The sequence below is a fragment of the Toxorhynchites rutilus genome, chromosome 2 (assembly GCF_029784135.1).
Source record: "Toxorhynchites rutilus septentrionalis strain SRP chromosome 2, ASM2978413v1, whole genome shotgun sequence".
NCBI classification, from domain to species: domain Eukaryota; kingdom Metazoa; phylum Arthropoda; class Insecta; order Diptera; family Culicidae; genus Toxorhynchites; species Toxorhynchites rutilus.
Window position 1 is genome coordinate 12997213 of NC_073745.1, and position 23182 is coordinate 13020394.

General features: G+C 39.9%; 1 protein-coding gene across 1 annotated transcript; it reads right to left on the reverse strand.

Annotated features, from left to right (window-relative positions):
- Positions 1-20262: 20262 nt before the first annotated feature.
- Positions 20263-22431, reverse strand: LOC129765551 (uncharacterized protein K02A2.6-like). The gene has a single exon (XM_055765955.1). It carries the CDS (start codon positions 22429-22431, stop codon positions 20263-20265), a length of 2169 nt encoding a protein of 722 aa, XP_055621930.1.
- Positions 22432-23182: the final 751 nt, after the last annotated feature.

Sequence of the window (23182 nt, forward strand, 5' to 3'; positions counted from 1 at the left end):
GGGCTCTTTTGGTATTAACAAGTTCTTCCGCATAGTAACTCGATGTTGATAATTCCTTAATGTTTTCCTTCGTTGATCGTATTGTTTTCACATATTCACGTTGGAGAGCCTTAACCCTTCTCTTCGTTGGCCGAGGCATTTAGATTGAATTTAATACTTTTCCGTTTACTGTTTTTGAAAGCATAGGCAGCCGTGGCAGTGTTCCGAGCTCTGCAATACAATTTTCTTACTCAATGTTAAAGTTGCTAAAACTTACATTATAGACCCATTAAACGTAAAAATAATAATTGTATTGATACCAACACAATTTTATTCTATTGATTTTCATGACATGGGACGCTATGACTCCGGAATAACATTTTATTGAGTGGTTTTTATAGCTGTTTCGATGATGTTGTTTGGCATCAGTGTCGAAAAAATAACGATGCTTCCACCAATGCAAACAAAACTATTGCTGAAGATTGAAAAACGAAAATTTAACTTTCAGAGCACTTGCTCGAGTTTTCCGACGTTCTTCATTATACGGTGCGAAAGCAGATGAAAATTTAATATCTTGTGAGTAATCGATTAAAGTTTGGTTGATATTACTTGATGGGAAGTGTGCAAAAACGATCATTTTCTTCACACTGTTTCGCAAAATTATTGATTTTCTGGCGAGTGGTGAGGGAGGGAGATGAAAGAAATGAGCGCCATTGTAGCAGCCATTTGTGGCTAGCTTCCACCTTCACCTTAACCAGACGCTGTTATGTCATTACCTTTGTCTGGGTCCCTTCACATTGCTCAATTCCGGGTAACGAGAGGGCTGACTCATTGGCAAAGGTAGGTGCAATTGAAGGCGATATTTATCAGCGTCAAATCGCTTTCAATGAATTTTATTCTTTAGTCCGTAAAAATACCATCGCTAACTGGCAACGTAAGTGGAACGAAGATGAATTGGGTCGGTGGCTTCACTCGATTATCCCTAAGGTTAGCCTCAAACCATGGTTCACAAGTCTGGACTTAAGTCGGGACTTTATTCGCACCTTCTCCCGACTCATGTCCAATCACTGTTCGTTAGACGCGCTACTCTTTCGTTTTAATCTTGCCGATGGCAATATCTGTGCTTGTGGCCAAGGTTACCACGACATCGAACACGTTGTTTGGTCGTGCGAGGAGTATCTTGTTGCCAGATCGAATTTAGAAAACTCTCTTCGGGCTAGAGGAAGGCAGCCCAATGTGCCGGTGAGAGATGTGTTGGCTCGGTTAGACCTTGATTACATGTCCCAAATATATATCTTCCTAAAAGCTATCGATCTTCGTGTGTGATTGTCCTTATATCCTTATATTCTCCTTTTCCTTTTCCTTCGCGAGAAATCAAATCCCTTCTTACTAACAATAGAATAAGGTGAAATGTAAATACATGTTAGATATAAGATAGGCTTAAGAATTGAGTATGATGAATGTGAGTGCGAATGTGAGTGTGAACATTGTCAACATATCCTTACATCCCATCCTTTTCCTGAAACAAAATGTCACCCTTCTAAACTCGAGCAAGCCGCGAGTAATCGGTTCTCTACTTCATTAACATTAGAATTAATAAAAAATGTTTATATATACTTGTAACTATACAGATAGGAGTTTGGCTCCTTTAAACTTATGTAACTGAGCCTGTAAAAATAAACGATTTAATAAATAACATTTCTGAACTGATTCAGTTTTCTACTAGAACTGTACACTCAATTCTGCCACGTCTTCATTGGAGATTTTTTGTTGGTATTTTAAACATGAAGTAGAAATGTGACCATTTTTTTCTTCTTATCACTACATGAGAGTAAAAGGGATCGAGTTTACAATGAATATGAGTCTCTTTTAATTATTTACTTTACCCCGAAAAATTCAAAAATAACAAAGCAGCACAAGGTGTATACTTAATTTTGGGATTGACTGTTTGAGGAAAATGTGAATGTGTACACGGTGTAAATATTTTTCAGGATAAAAAATACTAATGCAATGAGAATTCAAATAAACAAAATAATATATATATATATATGTACACCGATTCTGTTTTACTTGAAATGAAATCACTTCTTTTCTCCCTATTTGTACGAAAATTTATTAACGAGATTAACTTTTGCGATAAGCCGTCGATGACAAGCAAGCTCAATCCTCAAAATCAATACCCTACCAAAACAAACACGGAACAACGAAAATTGAGTCCCCTCGAGCAAACCGAGAACAGAAAAAAAAACACTAAACCGCATCGAAAGCAAATCGATAATGAGCATAGCCAAGTAGAGCATTTAGACATTTGATGCAAATCAACCTATTATATTATGGGGCCTTAATACGATTACAGCACACACGTTTCACGTTTCGTAATAAGGACATCAACACATATTTAATTCTTCAAAAGTTCTTTTTTTTCCTCGCTCCTCCCTGTGCCTTCGTTTTTTTCGCTCTGTTTTGATCTTCCCTTCCGAGGTTCACCGGATTCTCGTGCTGACGCGGCTTCGAAAATCGTGTACTGCGTGCCATGGGTTCAGGCTTCTTCAACAACACGCCTGCAAATCGACCTGCTGCCTGCTACCTACCACGGGCTGCTGCTGCTGTCCGCGAGGGACGAAGTGTTGACGCCGCAACCAGTGGAGAGAAAACCTCGAGTTCCCCCATCCATCAGGTAACAACACCACATTGCCATAACTAACGATCGTGAGCAGTCCGAGACATGGGGGGAATCTACATAACCAGGACTGAAGCCAGCGTGATCAAGGCTTCTCCCGTGGTTCACGTGATGCCCTAGACTACAACCCTGTTGCTAACAATCAGAGGTCCGAGAACACAGTCTTCTTTTTGACTCATTGGTTCTCATTCTGCACTTCTTTCGTTCCTCCTCGACTGTGTGGTGTGGTTGGCTATAATCATATTCTTATTAAAGATTCTCCTTCTTCTTCTTCTGCTGGGTCTTGAATTGCGTTTTCTTCCTCTCTCTTTCCTTCACACCAGCTTCTCTCACTACTTCTGTGTCGTGTTCTTATTTTTCTTTCGCCGCTCCTTCCAACTCGCTGGCCTGCCTTATTCCACTAATTCGTTTCTTGTTAAGTTTTTAAAAGAGCAGAAAAATTGAAAAGAAGCAATAACAACAACACACATGCAAAAAGGGGGCTCTCTCGCTCGCATGTTGGTCAGCGAACCGGGTAATGCGAAGGGGGTTATTAGGCGCAAACTGCACGCGGAGCTGTAAAAAACGGCGCGATTTTTTTTTCGTTGCTGTTTTGTAGTTCTCCACTTTCGGACAGGAGAAGTGTAAAAATCGATAAGATATGGCAACTGTTTTGGGAGGAGGTCACGAAACGTTGAACGATGTTTTTGGCAATTGGCTCTGAACTTTGCATTTGTGGTATTACTCGAGATTGGGGTTTGAAAAATATGCGAAGATGTGTCGACGAGCTTTGAAGGAGTCACATCCCGAAGATAATCATTAACAATGAGATTTAATTAGAAAAAGAGATAGGGTAAACTATAAATATGCAAGAATATTTCACCTATGTCGAAATATTTCCTCGAAGAGGCAGTGCGGAGGCCAAGTTCGCACGTCGCCCGGAATCGGTCAAGTGAGTGGATGCCTTGACTAATGATGCCGCTTCAGAGACCGCGGAGAATCTTCACAGCATAAGCATATCGACAACACTGCACGCACTACCACAATTCCGCCGGCCCAACTTTGGCCCCGTCGATTGCTTCTCACAAGCAGCGAGAAACTCGAGCCAACCACGGATCCAGCCAACGAAAGGAAAGAGCCACCACGGCAGCAGCAGCAGCATCAACAGCACACGTTCTTGGGCTCCTTTCATCCATTGATGATGCTGGATGAGGGAACGATCTCCAGATCCCAGCCAGCCAGGCCAACCAGGCGAAAACGTGGCAACGTTGGTAAGCCCAAAAAGTGTTCTCGCCATTCGTATGACTCTTGGATGGCTCTTGGCTTGGTGTTTCAAATGTGTGCTAACGAGCCAAATGGATATTTGTTTAGATCATTGCATTTTTGGTGGAATTTTTTAACGTTCGAAATCAGGGAATCGGGTAAGGAGTATCGGAAGAAATATTCGGTCCGAAAAAACAGGCTTGAAGACGCGCGGCTGGAATGAAGGAAAAAATCTGTTCACTAGTGAAGTATTCTTGGCTGAATATTTCCATACGAACAGCAGCGACCTCGGTTTTGTGCGATCTTGCTTTAAAGGGAAGATTGATAATATTCTTACATGATCATTTTTTTTTGTCGAAATCAAGGTCTCTTCAATAAACACATTGTGTTTTAGTAAAGGACTTATTTAATGTTTGCTTAATTGAAAAACATGTTGAGTTGAACTCCGTGTCGCGAATCATTCTGCCGACCCTGTAAGACGCGCGTAAATTCGAATATCCCCATCGAGAACATATGAATAACAAAAAAAAAATCTGCTCTGTAGAAGAGGAAAATTATACAATCTCGTTTTCAACACAAACCATATATTATATGTTATTTTACAATTTATGGTTAGCAATTATATAAACATATACACAACAGTACGTTAGGAGCGATAACGGACGCAGTCCGCAGGAACGGTCCGTGTGAGGGTGTGGCGGTGCAAAAGTGGTCATCAAGGGAAGGAGAAGGAAGGGAAGCGAAGGAGGGGCGATTGACCACAGCTGCCCATTGGTTTCGATGGTGATGTTTTGGTCGAGTGGAGCTGAAAGGATGGAGCGAACAGTTGACCCAATCGTTGTTATGAACGAGAACATGCGAGATGAGAGTCGGAAGAGCTGAAGACGAGAAAAAAATGAGCTGAAGACGCATCCTCCTTCCGAACAAAACACTTGGATAAGAGCGGGTTGAATATAAGATTATAAATACACGCCATAGAGAGCGCTGTACAGCAGTCATGATCGCCATTAGCATGGCTAGGAAAGGGAACACAAGAACGAAGATCATCGGGCTCGCAGGATGACCGACAACTTTACGCGTTGAGTGTCAATGCAGCTTCTCGTGTGCTAGATGCCATTGGAAGGCATCAACTTGCTTATTCTTCATTTTTATAACGATTGACTGTCCATATCTCACACCACGACTATTATAAGAGCATTGATAAGATGAGCGGCCAAAAGAAGAAGAGTTTAACGAACGCCTCCTCTTAGAATTTTTGCGGAATACCATAACTGAGCGTGATATTGAATTAAAGTTGTATATGCTCCGAGATGAATGGCAGTATTCGTGCATTAATAGATATCCATACATTGATATATAATAGCACATCAACTTTTGGATATATTACCCAGTTTTTTGTTAATGCTAAGTGTCATCTTATATCTTTCAATCTTGAGTTTATATGATTTTCATATTACCACATTTAATGAAATACTTTGTCTTCATTCCTTCACAAATGGTTAGTTGCCTGAACTTCCATGAATCATATTCAGGATCATTTGGAGGAACCTGTTCTGTTATTAGGATTTACAATCGCATAGGAGTAACACATAGGCCTAACATGAAACATTGCGCTGCACCTAGCTGCATGCTGATTGATTTGAAGTGTTACTTAATCCTTTCATTTGTTTGCAAGATATACTAAATAAAGAAATCGAGGGGATTCAGTTTCGTAGGTCGGACGTATGCCGATAGGACCTTACTAAAGGATGCTATGTTTCAAACTAACCGGGAAATCGGTGGAACACAGGTTTGCTTGTGAGAGGCGAACGACTGGGATTGCGCCACCTCGGTGGCTTGGGGCCGCCGCAGGTCCTTATCTTCGTTGGATGGGGACTTCGCCCCCATTACATTGACCTCAGAATAAATTTCACTGCCAAAAAAAAAACCATTTATAATAAAAATTGCGCTTTTTCCCGTGTGGCGTTTCTATCCATGAGGTTTTCTCCGCGAGAACATATTTCCAGAAGGTTTTTGTGACGCAGCGCTTTTTTCTTTGCGTTTATTTTCGTTGCGCTTATTTCCGTCGCCATTTTTTTGAGGGTACGGACAAATGTATTATGCCTGGTTAGTTTGTATTTTCGACAGACTAGTGTGCATTTCAACAATGCGGTATACAAACTGGCTGAAAAATAGTTTCAAATTACTTTTCAGTCAGCCTACTTTATCGGAATACCATCGATTAAAACTTTGCAAACAGGCATAGAACTGAGGTTTTGGGATAATATGTGATGGAGGATGATAGTATCAGCTTCTACTGCTTACCGTAGATATCAAAGGATCAACAAACTTTTTTTTAGATTTTTTAAGCTTCTATGTTCAAAATAATCCCCTTCATTCCGCATGGCGAATGATGTGGAATGGGTCAAGTCACAGTATTCCCGAATGCGAATGGCGTGACTATAGATTTACATTAGATGTAATTTGAATCAGCGTCCACACAAGTTATCGACTTGGGAATCAAATAGAGATTTAAATTATATGTTGAAGGTCATTTCAGGGCTAGGTAAAGTCATATTCAGCTGAATAATGGTGTTTGAGACATATGATGTCGCTCAGTAGCTCTAAATGCAGCACTATTTCGTTCCATCGGAAGATCAAGCCAATTGTGTTTAGCTACTCGCATTTCTGGCCAAGTCCTGTCGCGACTGTCGTGATCTTGCGATCAGATTACGACTTCAATTTAACATATCGATCATCTAAATCGGCCCATTGGTTCAAAAGTGATGAATTGTTGAAAAGAAGTCATTTATGGAAAAAAGGGAAATGATTTTTTGGACCATCGCTTAAATTAGCAAAATCATAACATAAAAACGAAAAAAAACACCTCTCTGATTTTTGGATATATTATGTAAAAAAAACAAAAAAAAATAAAATAAAACAATTGCGTCCTTGGTCCCGAGACCATGTAAACCATAAAAAACAAATACAATCAATAATTCAAAAACAAAATCCAACTTTTTTTTTTGAGAATCTGAAATTTTTTTCAAGGAAGAATGGCTTATTGGCTTCATATTTTATATGCAATTTTATATCATCCAAACTAATTCACAAGCATTTAAGCAGAAAATTTGCTGAATAAAATTGTCATCTAATGACATACACCAGCCGTATGGCACGATTATCGCTATCTTACTTTATCTACCGTCACCGCCTATCTCACTATCTCTCTGCTGTAAAAGTTCATCATAGACATCACGATATCTCAGATGGTGGTAAATTGGTAATTCGCGATGACAGTGGCATGGTGTCCACGTCTGGTGGCTACTTCAAAAAAATTCAAAAAAAAGGGCCATAATTTGGGTTCCAAACTCGTTAGTGTAATCTCTATCAGAGTAGAAGAATTTTCACATTATGTTATTTAATTACTTGAAACACGTTTTTCTGACTTTCATTCAACCATATGGATATACAATTCCAACACTGTTACTGAATTTTTTCATTATAATATAAAGTTGTCTTCATAAACAATTTTTGTATGAGACTTTTTCCCCACCTGCAAACAAAAATGTTTTTAATTCAAATAGAACACTAATTTGATATGGAAAAGCTAATTTTCATTTTTTTTTTTTTTATTAATTCGTTTATTTTTACAGGCTCAGTTACTTAAGTTTAAAGGAGCCGAATTCTTAAATATATTTTTAAAACTATATATATATAAACAATTTTCTTACATCTATGGTTAGTAAGGTGGAAAACCGATTACTCGCGGTGTACTCGAGTTTAGAAGGGTGACATATTTTTAGGAGAAGGATGGGATATAAGGAAATTGTAACAATGTTGATGAACACTCAATTCTTAAATCTATTCGTATATCTATAGTTTATTTACATTTCAACTTATTCTACTATTTATAGCAAGGGGACGAATTACCCGCAAAGGAAGGAAGGGAGGGTATAAGGATGTAGGGACAATCACACACGAAGATCTATAGCTTTAAGGAAAACATATATATGGGACATGTAATCAAGGTCTAACCGAGCCAACACATCTCTCACCGGCACATTGGGCTGTCTTCCTCGGGCCCGAAGGGAGTTTTCTAAATTCGATCTGGCGACCAGATACACCTCGCATGACCAAACAACGTGCTCGATGTCGTGATAACCTTGGCCACAAACGCAGAGATTGCTGCTGGCAAGATTGAAACGGAAGAGTAGTGCATCTAACGAACAGTGATTGGACATGAGTCGGGAGAAGGTGCGAATAAAGTCCCGACTCAAATCCAGACTTTTGAACCACGGTTTGAGGCTAACCTTTGGGATAATCGAGTGAAACCACCGGCCCAATTCATCTTCATTCCACTTGCGTTGCCAGTTAGCGATGGTATTTTTGCGGACTAAAGAATAAAATTCATTGAAGGCGATTTGACGCTGATATATATCGCCTTCAATTGCACCTACCTTTGCTAATGAGTCAGCCCTCTCATTACCCGGAATTGAGCAATGTGAAGGGACCCAGACAAAGGTAATGACATAACAGCGTCTGGATAAAGCACTCAAAATTTCTCGTATTCTCTCAAGGAAGTACGGCGAGTGCTTTTCCGGCCTCACTGAACGGATAGCTTCGACAGAGCTAAGACTATCCGTTACAATGTAATAGTGTTCAACAGGTCGTGAGGCGACGCTGTCCAGCGCCCAGTATATCGCTGCCAATTCAGCAATATATACCGAGCAAGGATTCTGAAGACTGTGTGAGGTGCTAAAAAATACGTTGAACACTCCAAATCCTGTGGACTCATTCATAGAGGACCCATCAGTAAAGTATATATTATCACAATTGATACGCCCATACTTTGCATTGAAGATTGTAGGAACGAACCCCAATCTAAGATAATCTGGATTTTCATGGATTTTCTCCTTCATGAACAGATCGAAATGTACAGAGGAATTGATGTAGTCAGGAAAACAAACACGGTTGGGAATATACGAAGAAGGAACAACCTGCATAGAGGTGAATTCATGATATGAACTCATGAATCTAGAATGAAAATTTAGCTCGATCAATTGCTCAAAATTTCCGATCACCAATGGATTCATAACCTTACACCGGATGAGGAACCGAAGAGATAATAAATTGAAGCGATCTTTTAGTGGGAGTACGCCTGCCAAAACCTCGAGACTCATGGTATGCGTTGAGGGCATACATCCCAACGCAATACGGAGACAAAGATACTGAATTCGCTCGAGTTTAATGAGGTGTGTTTTGGCAGCTGATTGAAAACAGAAACTGCCATACTCCATCACTGAGAGAATAGTTGTTCGATACAACATAATAAGATCTTCGGGATGGGCTCCCCACCAGGTGCCGGTAATTGTACGGAGAAAGTTTATTCTTTGTTGACATTTTTTACTCAGATACCTAATATGGGCCCCCCAAGTACATTTGGAGTCGAACCAGACCCCAAGATACTTGAATGACATAGCATGAGTGATCGGTTTACCCAAAAGTTGAAGCTTTGGTTTTGCAGGTTTATGCTTCCTAGAAAAAACCACCATCTCTGTTTTCTCCGTGGAGAATTCGATCCCTAGCCCAATGGCCCAGGTTGAAAAATTGTTCAAAGTATCTTGTAAGGGTCCTTGCAGGTCGGATTCGTTTGATCCTACGACAGACACCACTCCATCATCTGCAAGTTGTCTTAGGCTGCAATTTTGTGTAAGGCAATTGTCGATGTCGCTTACATAGAAGTTGTACAAAAGGGGGCTTAAACATGAGCCCTGGGGGAGGCCCATGTAAGATACCCGACTTACTGCCGAATCTCCGTGAGAAAAGTTCAAATGTTTCTCACAAAGCAAGTTATATAACATATTATTCAATAGAGGCGGCAGACCCCGAGAGTGTAATTTGTCTGACAAAACCTCTATTGAAACAGAATCAAAGGCCCCCTTTATGTCCAAGAATACTGAAGCCATTTGTTTTTTTTCGGCGTAAGCCATTTGAATTTCTGAAGAAAGCAACGCAAGACAATCATTCGTCCCCTTGCCCCTGCGGAACCCATATTGTGTATCTGAGAGTAAGCCATTCGTTTCAACCCAACGATCAAGGCGAAACAAGATCATTTTCTCCAACAATTTCCGTATACAAGACAGCATTGCTATTGGGCGGTACGAATTGAAGTCGGACGCGGGTTTTCCGGGTTTTTGAATAGCTATAACTCGTACTTGTCTCCAATCATCTGGAACAATATTATGCTCCAGAAACCGATTGAATAAGTTCAACAAGCGATGTTTCGCCACATCAGGGAGATTTTTCAGCAAGTTGAACTTAATTCTATCCGATCCCGGAGCAGAATTGTTACATGAAAGGAGAGCAAGAGAGAATTCTACCATCGAAAACTCGGAATCAAGATCGCACCTATCTTGTGGTATATCTCGAACAATTTTTTGCACAGGAGCGGAATCAGGACAAACCTTCCGTGCAAAATTCAAAATCCATCGATGTGAATATTCTTCGCTTTCATTCGTTGAAGAGAGATTTCTCATGTTTCGAGCCACTTTCCATAATTTTTTCATTGACGTTTCTCGTGACAAACCTCCCACGAAATTTCGCCAATAAGCACGTTTTTTCCCTTTGATCAAGTTTTTAAATTGATTTTCAAGGTCCAAATACGTCTGAAAATTTTCAGGGGTTCCACGTTTCCGAAAAGCTTTAAATGCATTCGATTTTTCTACATAAAGCTTGGAACATATGCTATCCCACCATGGATTGGGAGGCCTTCGACGAATAGTGGATCCTGGGATGGGTTTCGTTTGAGCGCGAACCGCGCTGTCATAGATCAAACGAGAAAGGAAGTTATACTCCTCCAATGGAGGTAAACCATCTCTGGAATTGATGGCTAGAGCAATCGCGTCCGAATATTTTTTCCAGTCAATGTGTCTTGTGAGGTCATATGCCATGTTTATAGATTCAGAAGAATTCGACCCAATGGTGATGGAAATTTTGATTGGCAAGTGATCACTACCGTTGGGGTCCTGGATTACATTCCACTTGCAATCTAACGATAGTGAATTCGAGCAAAGCGAGAGGTCAAGAGCACTTGGGTTAGCAAGAGGTTTAGGTACACGTGTTGTTTCCCCAGTGTTCAAAACGGTCATATTGAAGCTGTTACAAAGGTCATATATCAACGATGAACGATTGTCGTCGTACTGTTCCCCCCAGGCAGTTCCGTGAGAGTTGAAGTCTCCCAAGATTAATCGTGGCTCAGGAAGGAGTGAGCACATGTCAACAAGTTGCTTGCGGCTAACCGCAGCTCTCGGAGGCCAATACAAGCTGACAATACAGAGGTCTTTGCCTCTGATGTTTGCATGACAAGCAACAGCTTCGATCCCTCCAATAGGTGGAAGGTCAATTCGAAAAAATGAGTGGCACTTATTGATCCCCAATAGTACCCCTCCGTATCTGTCATCACGGTCCAAGCGTATAATATTAAAATCGTGGAAAAAGATATCATCTCGCGAAGAAAGCCAAGTTTCGGACAGAGCAAAAACATCACAATTGAAGTTATGAATTAAAAATTTGAATGTATCCAATTTAGGGATAAGACTACGACAATTCCACTGAAAAACAGTGATATCTCCGACCTCTCTATCTAAATTAGACATCAAGAGAGATAATCATTGCAAGGAGGGGCCATGTTTGCATCAATTGCTGTAAAATTGTCTTTAATACTGGAAGCATTGAGATGACAATGGTTCTGATGGAGTCGGAAACATTAAAACACTTGAAGATTTGATCCAAAAGGTCAGACAACTTTATAAATCCCGATTGGGAAGTTGAGCTGGACGGAAAAACAGGGACAGTTGGGGTTTTTGATGTCCCCTCGAGTGCTGGGTCGTTCGAAGGTGAACTGTTCCCACGGAAGCCAGGAGGAACCTGATTTTGCTTGTCCGCTGCACTCGATTTTTTAGGCAAGCTAACTGGGGGTATCACCGGAGGGACATGTTCTTAAACTTTGGGAGTGGTCACATTTTTGCGCCGGGGATTCCCTTTGAAAATAAACGGTGTGCTCCCGCTAGCTGTGTCCGCTTCCATTTCATCAACTGGCAACGTGGAAAAGCTATTGTGTGTTGAGATTGGTTGTTGTTGTTGTTGGGCCAGTGGAGAAGCGCCCTTTAAAATTTCCGCAAAAGTGCGCTTCGAGCGTTCCTTTAAAGAGCGCTTCTGTTTCTCCCAGCGACTCTTGTAAGTTTCACAAGCTGAGAGCGCGTGTGGGGATCCTCCGCAATATGGACACTTATGCTCAGTCGCACTGCAGGATTTCCCCTCATGTTGCTCTCCGCAAGTGGCACAGCGCTCCTTGTTGGCACAATAATCTGAAGTGTGACCAACTGACTTGCATTTGTTGCAAGTCATGGGCTTTGGCACGAAGAGTCGCACAGGTAGTCTCAATTTGTCCACCATAACGTAGTCAGGGAGGGCGGCACCAGCAAAGGTGACTCGAAACGAGTCGGACGGCGTAAATTTAGTTTGGTCCCCATCATGGGAAAGTTTCCCGAGTTGGCGACAGTCCAAGATTTTCACTTCTATTGAGGGGAGCTTCTTGAACTTGCCTTTTCCTTCTGCTTTTATTTGTTCGCTCGTCAGACCCGTTTCAGTTATCACCCCCTCAATTTCTACGTTATGGGAGGGTATAAATGTTCGATATTCGAGAGTGAAATGTTGATCAGCAACAATCTCGTTTGCGTGTTTCCGTTCATTCACGACAACTCGCAATTTGTTCGGTCTAACCTTGCGAATTTCAGATACAGAAGTGTATCTGGCCAGATCTTTCATGATCTGAATCACGTTAAGGCTTTTTCCTTTTGGTTTTGGCCGGAGGAAAACAACCCACGGGCCAGTTCCAGGTGCATCTTCTGGATAAACTCTGACACGTGGAGCGGAAACAACAGAGGGAGAAGACGAGGACGAGGATTGGGTTGGATCGGAAACATCAGAAGGGGGAAGCGAAATCGATGATGGTAGAGGGGGAGTGGAAGTAACAGTCGGTTCAGAAGGGAGGCTTGCTATTTTCTTAGAGGGGGGCTTGGAAGGATGAGCAGATTCGTCCCCAGAAGAATTATCTTCTTTTTGAGGGACTCGTTTATGTTTTTTCCCAGATCTTAAATGGGATTCATTATCGGAGATCTCCATCTCTGGAGATCCTCCACTATCCTCCATTTTACAAAAATTTCTGTCTTATTTTTAATATATTATTGATTTTAACAATATTCTCGAAAAAAAAATAACAAAACAAAAATAAATTATGATAATAATATTAAACAAGTAACAAATGAGTTGAATAATAATATTAATATTAAATATGTGTACCTTAAAATAAAATTTGTTCCGATACTGCGCTCTACTGCCCTAACCAGGGAGAGACAGAGGCTACGCGCTATGGATCAACACAATAGCGCAAGAATAGCTCACACGGTCACGTGATGTTAATTCCCGTTAACGACAGCCACACGATGGCGATCCCGTTATGCCAATGTTCAACAGCCGCCAAGGGCTGCAAGCTGCAAGAGCGCTGCTTCCTTTGTTCCACTTCACAAAAGGTCAATTCGAAAGCGGACAGCAATGACCTTCACTCGTACACTATACCAATCGCACAATAGTAAAAGTGGCAACGCACAATAACGACACTGAACTTTACTCGTCAAGAGTTGGATAGCGAATGATAATTTTCATTAATAATTTTAATTTTGAAAACGTTCATTCCGACTGAAAATCAACTATTCTTTGATCTTCCCCTAAACTGGTAAACGAAGGCCAATGCCGCCAACGCGGATAGCTGTTTTGAAGAAAACAAATATTTTTGACGTTTGAAATTTTTTTTTTATCCAAAAATATATATTTTTATTAAGGCTCATATGCCGTCAGCCTAACGGGGCCGGGAGTTCAATACTTTGACAATGTTTGCCTTACAACTATGTTAGTAATATGTAACCGATTACTCGCGGTTGGCTCGAGGTTAGTATTACAAGTGTTTTCGCAATTGTGATGTTGCTGTCTCCAATGCTCTGTACGTGTGCCCGACACGGGATACTTCCTATTGGGATGCAGCTGACCATTAATCAGCAACGCCCCCCTAGTAGTATGTACCCTATATCTAGCGTGGTGCGTCTTCTTGACTCGAGGAATCCAGGATAGAATAGGCACTAGGCACAAACATCAGCTCGTGTAGAGTTGTCATGAGCGGTACAACCTTTTGCTCTTGTTGAATGATCAGTGGACTGCACAAACTTTTGGCCCGTGTATCTGTAAAGAGTGTGTGTATGTATTGCCGCGACTAAGTAAAAGTTTATCGATCGGATAGGAGGGATATGAAACAGGGACACAACGAAGGAAGCATCATTAAACGTTGACATCGGTGTTTCTGAGGAACAGGTATAGATGGAGCAGAAGATCAGGATCACGGCTACCTAAGATATCCCGGACGGGGATATCCGATTGTCTGCCTTTTGCTCTCAGTGCTCTAGAGAGCTGAGAGCGAGCAGCATGGAACCGGATACACGACCAGACAATCTGTTCGATGTCGTGGTAGCCATCGCCACAATCACAAAGATTGTTTGCTGCGAGCCCAATGCGATCGAGATGCGCGTTTAGGTTGTAGTGATTGGACATAAGCCGAGATATCACGCGAATGATTTTTTTAATGGAGAATCGTAGAACTGTACTCGGATCCTTCCTGACGACTCAATTTACCCAGATAAATAAGCTCGGAAAGTGATTAAGGGGTACACATTCCACTGCAAGAGCGACGAATAGCGCTAGAGAATAACTATCGGTCAGAGACCGTTCGCAGAAGAGCTTAGTGAAAGAGTATATCTAGGCACTACATTGTGAAATATTTTAGAATGAATTAAAGCTACGCTTTTACCTCGGTTATGAACGGACCAACTCCTCTTTGAGGGAAGTTTATCCAATAATCCGTAGCACAGCAGATTCTCCTTTTTTTTGAGATGTTGGCACCAAAACATGGCGGGTGTCATACAGCTGGCATATACACTCTGTCCAACTTCTATAAGACCAGGATGATCTTGCTGCTTTGTGTAATTGTGAACAAACAACACTTCAATTTATATTCTAGTGTATTTGTATTGGTAACTATCATACACTGCATGATTTACATATGTGTGTGTGTGTAAGCGTCGAGCGTGAACAAATGTTTTTGTATTTTTCCAGTGTCTAGTTTCTATAAGAACAGTTACGTTTCCCGTTATTTTTAGTTAGTTTGATTAATGAATCTGGAAAATGCGGAAAGGAAAAGTGCTCACGGATAGAGAAAAAGGACAAATCGATGTATTTCACCAAGAAAATGTTGGAATTAGAGAAATTGCTCGTCGGATTGGACGATCCCATCAAGTAGTTCTGAATTATTTGACGAATCCTCAAGGATACGGTAAAAAGAAGAGAGCTCCACGTAAATCGAAGCTCTCTGACCGGGATAATCGGGAAATATTTAGAATAGTTTCGAATACTTCAAAATCGCTTATGCAAATAAAGCAATCTTTGAATCTAAATGTTTCACGGGAGACAAATCGTCAAATTTTGGTAAAAAGTCCTTACATAAAGAGAGCTAAAAAGGTTAAAGCTCTTAATCTTACACCGTCATACATCGAAAGACGTCTGAGTTTTGCCAAAGCTCATATGAATCAACAGTGGAAAGTGGTATATCACGACAAAGAACGTTTTCAAAAGAATACATTTTGATATATACCATTACGAAAAGTTCATCAATTGTTTTTTTTTAATTTCAATTTTCCTAGGTTATCTCCTGTGACGAAATAAAGTTCATTTTGGATGGTTCTGAAGGATTCAACGGGTACTGTCGTGATTTACGGAAGGAGGAACAGTTTTTTTCAATCAAGAATTGTGGTGCAGGCTCGTGCATGGTTTGGACGGGATTCTGTGCAACCGGAAAGCTCAAGATAGCTTTCACATCATTCAAGGATCACATACATGTTCAGAAATACTCTCTCCTACCGTTTTTGCGTGGATATCGTCACAAAAAATTCACATTCCAGCAAAATAATGCTACTATTCATACCAGCAAGGAAACTAAGCAATGGATTATGGACTAAAAACTTATTTTTTTGGACTGACTCGTTTCGCTCTCCAGACTTAAATCCTGTTGAAAATCTTAGGGAGATCCTTGTACGCAGAATCTACACTGAAGGAAAGCGGTATACCACGATTGAACAGCTCAAGGTCGCAATTTTGGAGAAATGGAAAAATATCGAGAAATCCGTTCAGAAAAGTTTGGTAAATAGTATGTCAACACGAATTTTCCAGGTTATAAGCCCGAAATGGCAAGGATGCCAATTATTGATATGTAAATCAGGCAATAGTTTGAATTTATCATTTATAATACATATGAACTTTGAAATGGTCTTATAGAAACTTGACAGCTGAAATTATCATATTGAAGCACAATAAATGAACAAACAATTCTTTTGAACGGAATTGACGTTAAATATACTTTATTCTAAGCATTCTACAATGCATGAATGTATCTTGTTGAAATTCTAACTGTTTTTGTTGCAACGAAATATTATCAAGGTGGTCGTATAGAAGTTGGACAGTGTGTACAGGGTCTTGCAGATTAAACGCTCACGCAAAAAAATCGATGAGCTCCTCATAATTTTTTTCTCGCTCTGTTAATGGTAACATTGCATTCCCCACTTCGGGACGATAATATTCGGCTACTCGTTCATTCTGATCGGATGATTTTTAGTGTCAAGATGTACAATTTACAAGAACCGAAGCCTTAATCAAACTTTGTCCTCTTATGGTAAGAATTTCATCATTTCTTTTCGTCGATTACTTCCTCTAGGGGTATGTGATGAACCGTTGCTATGTTAATAAGCCACAAAATTTGGAGGAGCTTAATGAAGAAATAACTCGAATTTTCATCAGCATCGAAGTCGTAATGTTAGAGTTGTGCATGAAGAATTTTGTTCACCGTTTAAAACGCGTTATCGAAAAAAGGGTTGGTCACATCGAAAATGTTCTAAAATAAGATTTGTTTTCGTTTCTTAAAAATAAAAATCGGTTCACTTTTGTAGAAGTTATTAAAATTTTTTGCGTGAGCGTTCAATCTGAAAGACCCTGTAGTATCACATATATTCATTTGAAATTCCTTAATCTTTTCGTTACATGTCTCATTTTTTTATTTCATACCGAAGACCACCAGTAATTTTTTACGGATCTCAAATAGTCGATCTACTCCAATTATTGGGTGTGCAACTTATTGTTCCATTTCCACAAGTTGGCTCAACGAGCTACAAATAGTCGATGGCGACTGCTGATTTTTGCTGAATCGTGAAGTGTTGGCATATGTAAACCAAATGTTGTATACAAGTCTTTGAGTTTTGCACAATAAGTTCAATTTATACTGCGTTGAAAATGTCGAGTTAAGCACCCTTTGCGAGAAGTTTTGATTTTGATCAATGGAGACTTCCACAGGAAACAATCGATCCGTTCAAAGCAAGATAAATATTGCCAAAAACGGCCACTCTATGTGAACAGACACGAGTCGATAATATTCCATCATGACAACGTTCGGTCTCATGTTGCTGTTCGAGTTAAAAACTATTTGAAATTGATGGAAAATTCTGGTTCTTTTGCCTTATTGCTCAGACCTTGCCACTCCCGCATACCACTGCACAATGGTCCAGGAGATGCATTTAAGTGGAAATTAGCATTTCAAGCTTTCGATTTCGATTTTCTAGACAAAAACAGTCTTAGACAAAGTTGTTACATATAATAGAGCGCTCATTTTCATGTAATTAAAAATAGGGTGACCAAAATTGTCGATGAAATAAAAAATCTAACTTTCTTATCTTTATAGATAGAAGTAAATGTAGTTCGACAATATTGTAGCTACAATTATTTGATACATCTTTGTAGAACAAAGTTTTTTTTCTATCTCTTGAAATAACCGATATAGCGCATTTTTCTATGTTACGTTAGGGTCACCATGAAAAAAACTGTTTTTTGCTCTAACTTTTATAGTTCAAATTCTACATACAAACTATCTTGGAAAGACTTTTAGGGCTTATTAATACAAACATTTTTGGATGCAGAACTTGTCAATATCTCAACTTCACTCAAAGTTTTTGATATTTCTTTCCAAAAACCATGCTCTTTTCATTTATTTGTCATTCTTTCTGAGGCAAATATAAACAAAAAATTTGTTGACGGAATTTGAAAGAAGAGATTTTACTCTATATAATATGCGATTTTCAAAACTTCAAATTCTACATCAAAACTGTCTGCGTACGACTTTTAGAGATTATCGATACCAACATTTTGCGATGCAGAACTTGTCAATATCTTAATCCTACTCAAAGTTATTGATGGTTCTTTACCCAAAAACTCATGATTTCAATTTTAATTTACTCAAACACGGAAAATAATATAGTTTTGAAAATCACACATCATGTAGAGTGAAATACTCTTTCGAATTCCGCCAATAAACTTCGTTTATTTTTTTTTATTTTTTATCCCATTTATTTATTTATTATTATATTCATTAGCATTTTAGCTGTAACAGAGCCGGGTTTAACCGTGTACATGTACATATGTTTATGTTTCTATAAATTGTGAATTACACAGTAGTTAGTAGTAGCCATTTGGGCGTTAAGTTTTCTGTTCCATTACATTATGGTAAATTACACAGTAGTAGCCATTTAGGCGTAAGGGTATTCTTTCTGTTCTTCCATTGTTCAGCAGACCGGACAGCGGAGACAGTTGATATTGATCATTGTTGGGTTATTTATAGAACAGCAGCCCGATGTTTCTTGCAGAGCAGAGCAGTTGTATGGATGAATCGATCTTTGTTCCACCGTGGATCAATTTCCATCGCTGATGATGGTTGCCTGGACGTAGTTATTCTATAACAACACAAAGATGGTCAATTGAGGGCCCTGAGTTTGAACTCACGATCGATCGCTTGGTAAGCGAACGCGCAACCAAGTGGCTACGAAGACCCCCAACTTCGTTTATGTTTGCCCCTGAAAGAATGACAAACAATTGAAGAGAGCTTATTTTTTGGGAAGAAATATCAATAACTTTGAGTAAAGTTGAGATATTGACAAGTTCTGCATCAAAAAATGATTGTATCAATAAGCTCTAAAAGTCTTTTGAAGATAGTTTGCATATGGAAATATGTAAGTTAGAGCAAAAACAGTTTTTTTCATGATGACCCTAACGGAACATAGAAACAATGCGCTATATCGGTTATTCCAAGAGATAGAAAAAAACTTCGTTCTATAAAGATGTCTCAAATAACTCGGACTACAACATTGTCGAACTATATTCACCTCTATCTATAAAGATAAGAAAGTTAGATTTTTTATTTCATCGACTATTTTGATCACCCCATTTTTGTTAACATAAAAATTAGCGCTCTATTATGTGTAACAACTTTGTCGAAGACAGTTTTTGTCTAGAGCATAACTGTCGAACTCGAAATGCTAACATCCACTTAAATGCATCTTCTGGACCATTATGCATTCGTTTCGAGCAGAACAGGCTATGAAAAATCGAGTAAAGGGTGTGTCACATCAAATTGCATCACGGAAAAAACGCTGTAGAAATTTAATTTTTAGGAATTATATCTTCAGCTTTTGCTTATAATCAGATAATAGTGTATAGATCACGTTGGCCATGCTTCACTGTCAATTTTTCGTAAATTTGGAAAAATGTCGTCGAACGAAAAAGAGCGTCGTGAATTAATCCTGTGCACTCATTTCGAGAATCTGGAGTTGTCACATCGGGACATCGGTAAGATGCTGGGAATCGTCCAATCCACGGTCAGCAGAGTACTAAAACGATACTTCGAGAACCTAACTGATAAATGTTACTTGGTACATTTAACCAATCTATTTATTCATTGCTCAACGTCTATCTGGGCAAAGGGCCATATCTTCGGAGAACAATCGCTTTTATAATTCTAGACCGGAAAAACAAATTCATTTCATGAAAGCACTATAAACTCAAGCTATAATTAGTTGATCTATTGATCTAGATATCTTTACGAGGGGTGTAACCTATCTATTTAACACCTCCCTGCTTTAATTCAGTTCATTATTTCATAAGGAACCTACACAAAATATATCCGGTCGTCTTCCTACTCTTTTACTCCTGCGAATTTCAACTGCTATCTAAGGAGATCTTCTTGGAGAATCAACGCTTACACTTCTAGGAGATCTCGGTTGATCAGGGGTACTCACTCTTCTCTTGTTTACAACTTTTGGGTAAATATAATCCTCTCTCTTTGTCATTCTCAATTTCAACTGATTCCTGCTCGCTAATCTCAAGGCTCCGTTAACGTCCACTTAAAACGTGTTAGTACTATTGACTCCAACAATCTTTGTTTCGAGCCATGATCTGGTACTTCTAATCTCAATTTTATACCACACCAGATCACCTACTTTAAATTTTGATTCAATTTTTGCATGATTTTTCTTTCTATTAACATCTTCCTTAAAACTAACTTTCTTCTTTATTGTTTCAACATTCGGTTTCAAATTTGACTCGAGATCCGTTTTTGGAATGAACGAAAAGACCTTACTAGCAGGCGTACAATCTATGGCCTGACTGTAACTGTTACGGTAGCTAAATAGAAATATTTCAACAATTTCCGCTAACTTTTTGTGATTAAATTTCGGATCGACAAGAAGCTTCTTAATCCCCTTTTTTGCTGTCTGCACCGCTCTCTCAGCAAGTCCATTGCTTTCAGGTGAATAAGCTGGACTTTTCATTAACTCTATCCTCATTGATTTAGCGTACTCCGAGAAGGCATTACTAGTAAATGGAAGTCCATTATCACTGACTATGGTACCACAAATTCCGAAAATTCTGAATATTGAATTCAGCACGTCGAAATCGAAAATCGACATGTGGACATATTTTTGCAATCTAGTGACGGTTAACGATGGAATACCTTTCTTGAAATCGAAAATACTCGCCGATGGCTTATTATCTGTTACAACTGTAAAACTTTTCTCGTAAATGTATTTGAAAAACTTCGTTAAACCAAATACTACCGCGAGTGCCTCTCGATGAAGATTCGGATAATTTTTTTCCGACACTGAAAGAGTACTTGACACATAAAATACAGGCTTCTCTATCCCTCCTAATTTGTGGCACAACACTGCTCCAACCCCATTAGAACTCGCATCACAGATGATCACGATGGGTAGCTCGGGATTATACAACGCCAACAGCTTGTGGCTAAGCAAAAGCTTCTTACACTCACTGAAAACTTTCTCACATTGGTCATTCCATTCAAAACGAACGTTTTTCTTCAGCAGCGCATAAAGTGGACTGAGCTTCATCGACAGATTCGGAACAAACTTCGAATAATAATTAATCATTCCTAAGAACGATTTCAACTGGGAGACATCCCTTGGACGTGGAGCTTCCTTGATCGCTTTAACTTTCTCATCCGACGGACTGAGACCCCTCTCTGACACCTTGTGTCCTAGATACTGAATTTCTCTCACTAGAAATTCACTCTTGCTCAAGTTGACCTTGACTTTGTGCTTTTTCAATTGATCAAGTACTTCGTATGTTGTAGCAATCAAACCCTCAATAGTATCGCTCCCTATCATAATATCGTCCAGATAACTCTGAACTCCCTCTATTCCGGTTAAGATTCCATCCATAATCCTTTGGAAAGTGGATGCTGCACTCGAGATTCCAAAAGGTAATCTAGTAAACGCATACAGACCTTTGTGAGTGTTCACAACTAAAAATTTTTGCGACTTTTCTGTAACCTTAATCTGAATATACGCACCCTGTAGATCCAACTTAGCGAAATACTTATATCCACTCATATTGGCGAACACATCGTTAATATTCGGTAACGGATAATGCTCATTGCAAATGACTTTGTTCACTGTCACCTTACAATCCATACAGATTCTCACGCTACCGTCTGCCTTAGGAACCACTACGATTGGTGATGCCCAATCGCTGTGTTGAACAGATCTAAGAACATCTTCTCTCACCAACCTACCTAACTCCTCTGAGACCTTCTCTCTGAGTGAAAACGGCACATCATACGGCTTGTAAAACACTGGAGACGCATGGTCTCTCACAACAATATTAGCTTCAAAACCTTCCATTGGATGCTGCAGATTTTCTGCGAATAACTCACGGTACTTGGTATTTAACGCAAAAAGTATCTTATTTCTTTCTCGATCACACATCTGGTCACTCACCGACACATTCATACCTGTACTTTCACACAATTCGTGAACGAAATAACCTCGCCAATCAGGATACAATACGTCCAACCAATCCCGACCCATGAGTGGACAAAATCTATCACTATCAACTATGATCAACGGTAAAACGAATAATCGATCATCATCGCACCTAACCTCCACTTGGATCGATCCTGCGATCTTAAGTAAACTCCCCGAAATCACTTTCAACTTAACCTCACACTTCCGAAGACGCAAATCGGGAAAATTCTGAATATAATCGTACTTGCTCATAACGGTATACGTTGCCCCAGAGTCGATCTCGAAATGATACCACTTGCCTTCTAGTCATACTTTCCTGAACAGGGGAAGATTCGTCACGTGGTTCAACTCGGCTTCGTTGTCAAAATCCGGTAATTCCACCTTATCGTCGTCGTTCGCCAGTCCGTTCATATTCCGCTTACTCCAACAGTTCCTGGCGATGTGGCCCTGCTTTCCGCAACAGAAACACCGAAAGTGCTTATTTCCTCGACTCGTCGAATTCTTCCGGGAAATGGACCGCCCCCCTTGGCTCCCTTGCTGGCTGCGCTTGCCATCTTCGTGGCCACGTGTCTTCGCACGACCTCGTTTCATGTACTGTCCCGCATTGATCCGGTTGTTGTACTCCTGCTTCCTTTTCATCTTCATCTGGTCCTCCTCGATTTGCTCCAGATTCTTGGCTTTGGATACTGCTTGGTCGAATGTGGTGTCGTCCGCGCTTGTCATTAGCTCTCCTTGGATTTTGGCATTCCAAAGGCCTGCTATGAACTTGTCTCTGAGCGCCTTGTCGAGGAACTCTCCGAAAACACAGTGCTTTGAGAGAGCTTGTAATTCAACAGCGAAATCTGCTACCTTTTCGAAGCTGTTCTGGTTCCGTTTGAAGAACTCCACTGATTGAGCGATCCGGTTTTTCTTGGGACTGAAGTATGATTTCAGCTTCTCTATCACCGTCTTGTACGAAACATCTTTATGCGTTTGGGGATACAGCAACTGCTGAAGCTTTTTC

Excerpts from the sequence above, each read along its gene's own strand:
- LOC129765551 (XM_055765955.1), bottom strand. The coding sequence starts at position 22,431 with ATGAGCAAGTACGATTATATTCAGAATTTTCCCGATTTGCGTCTTCGG.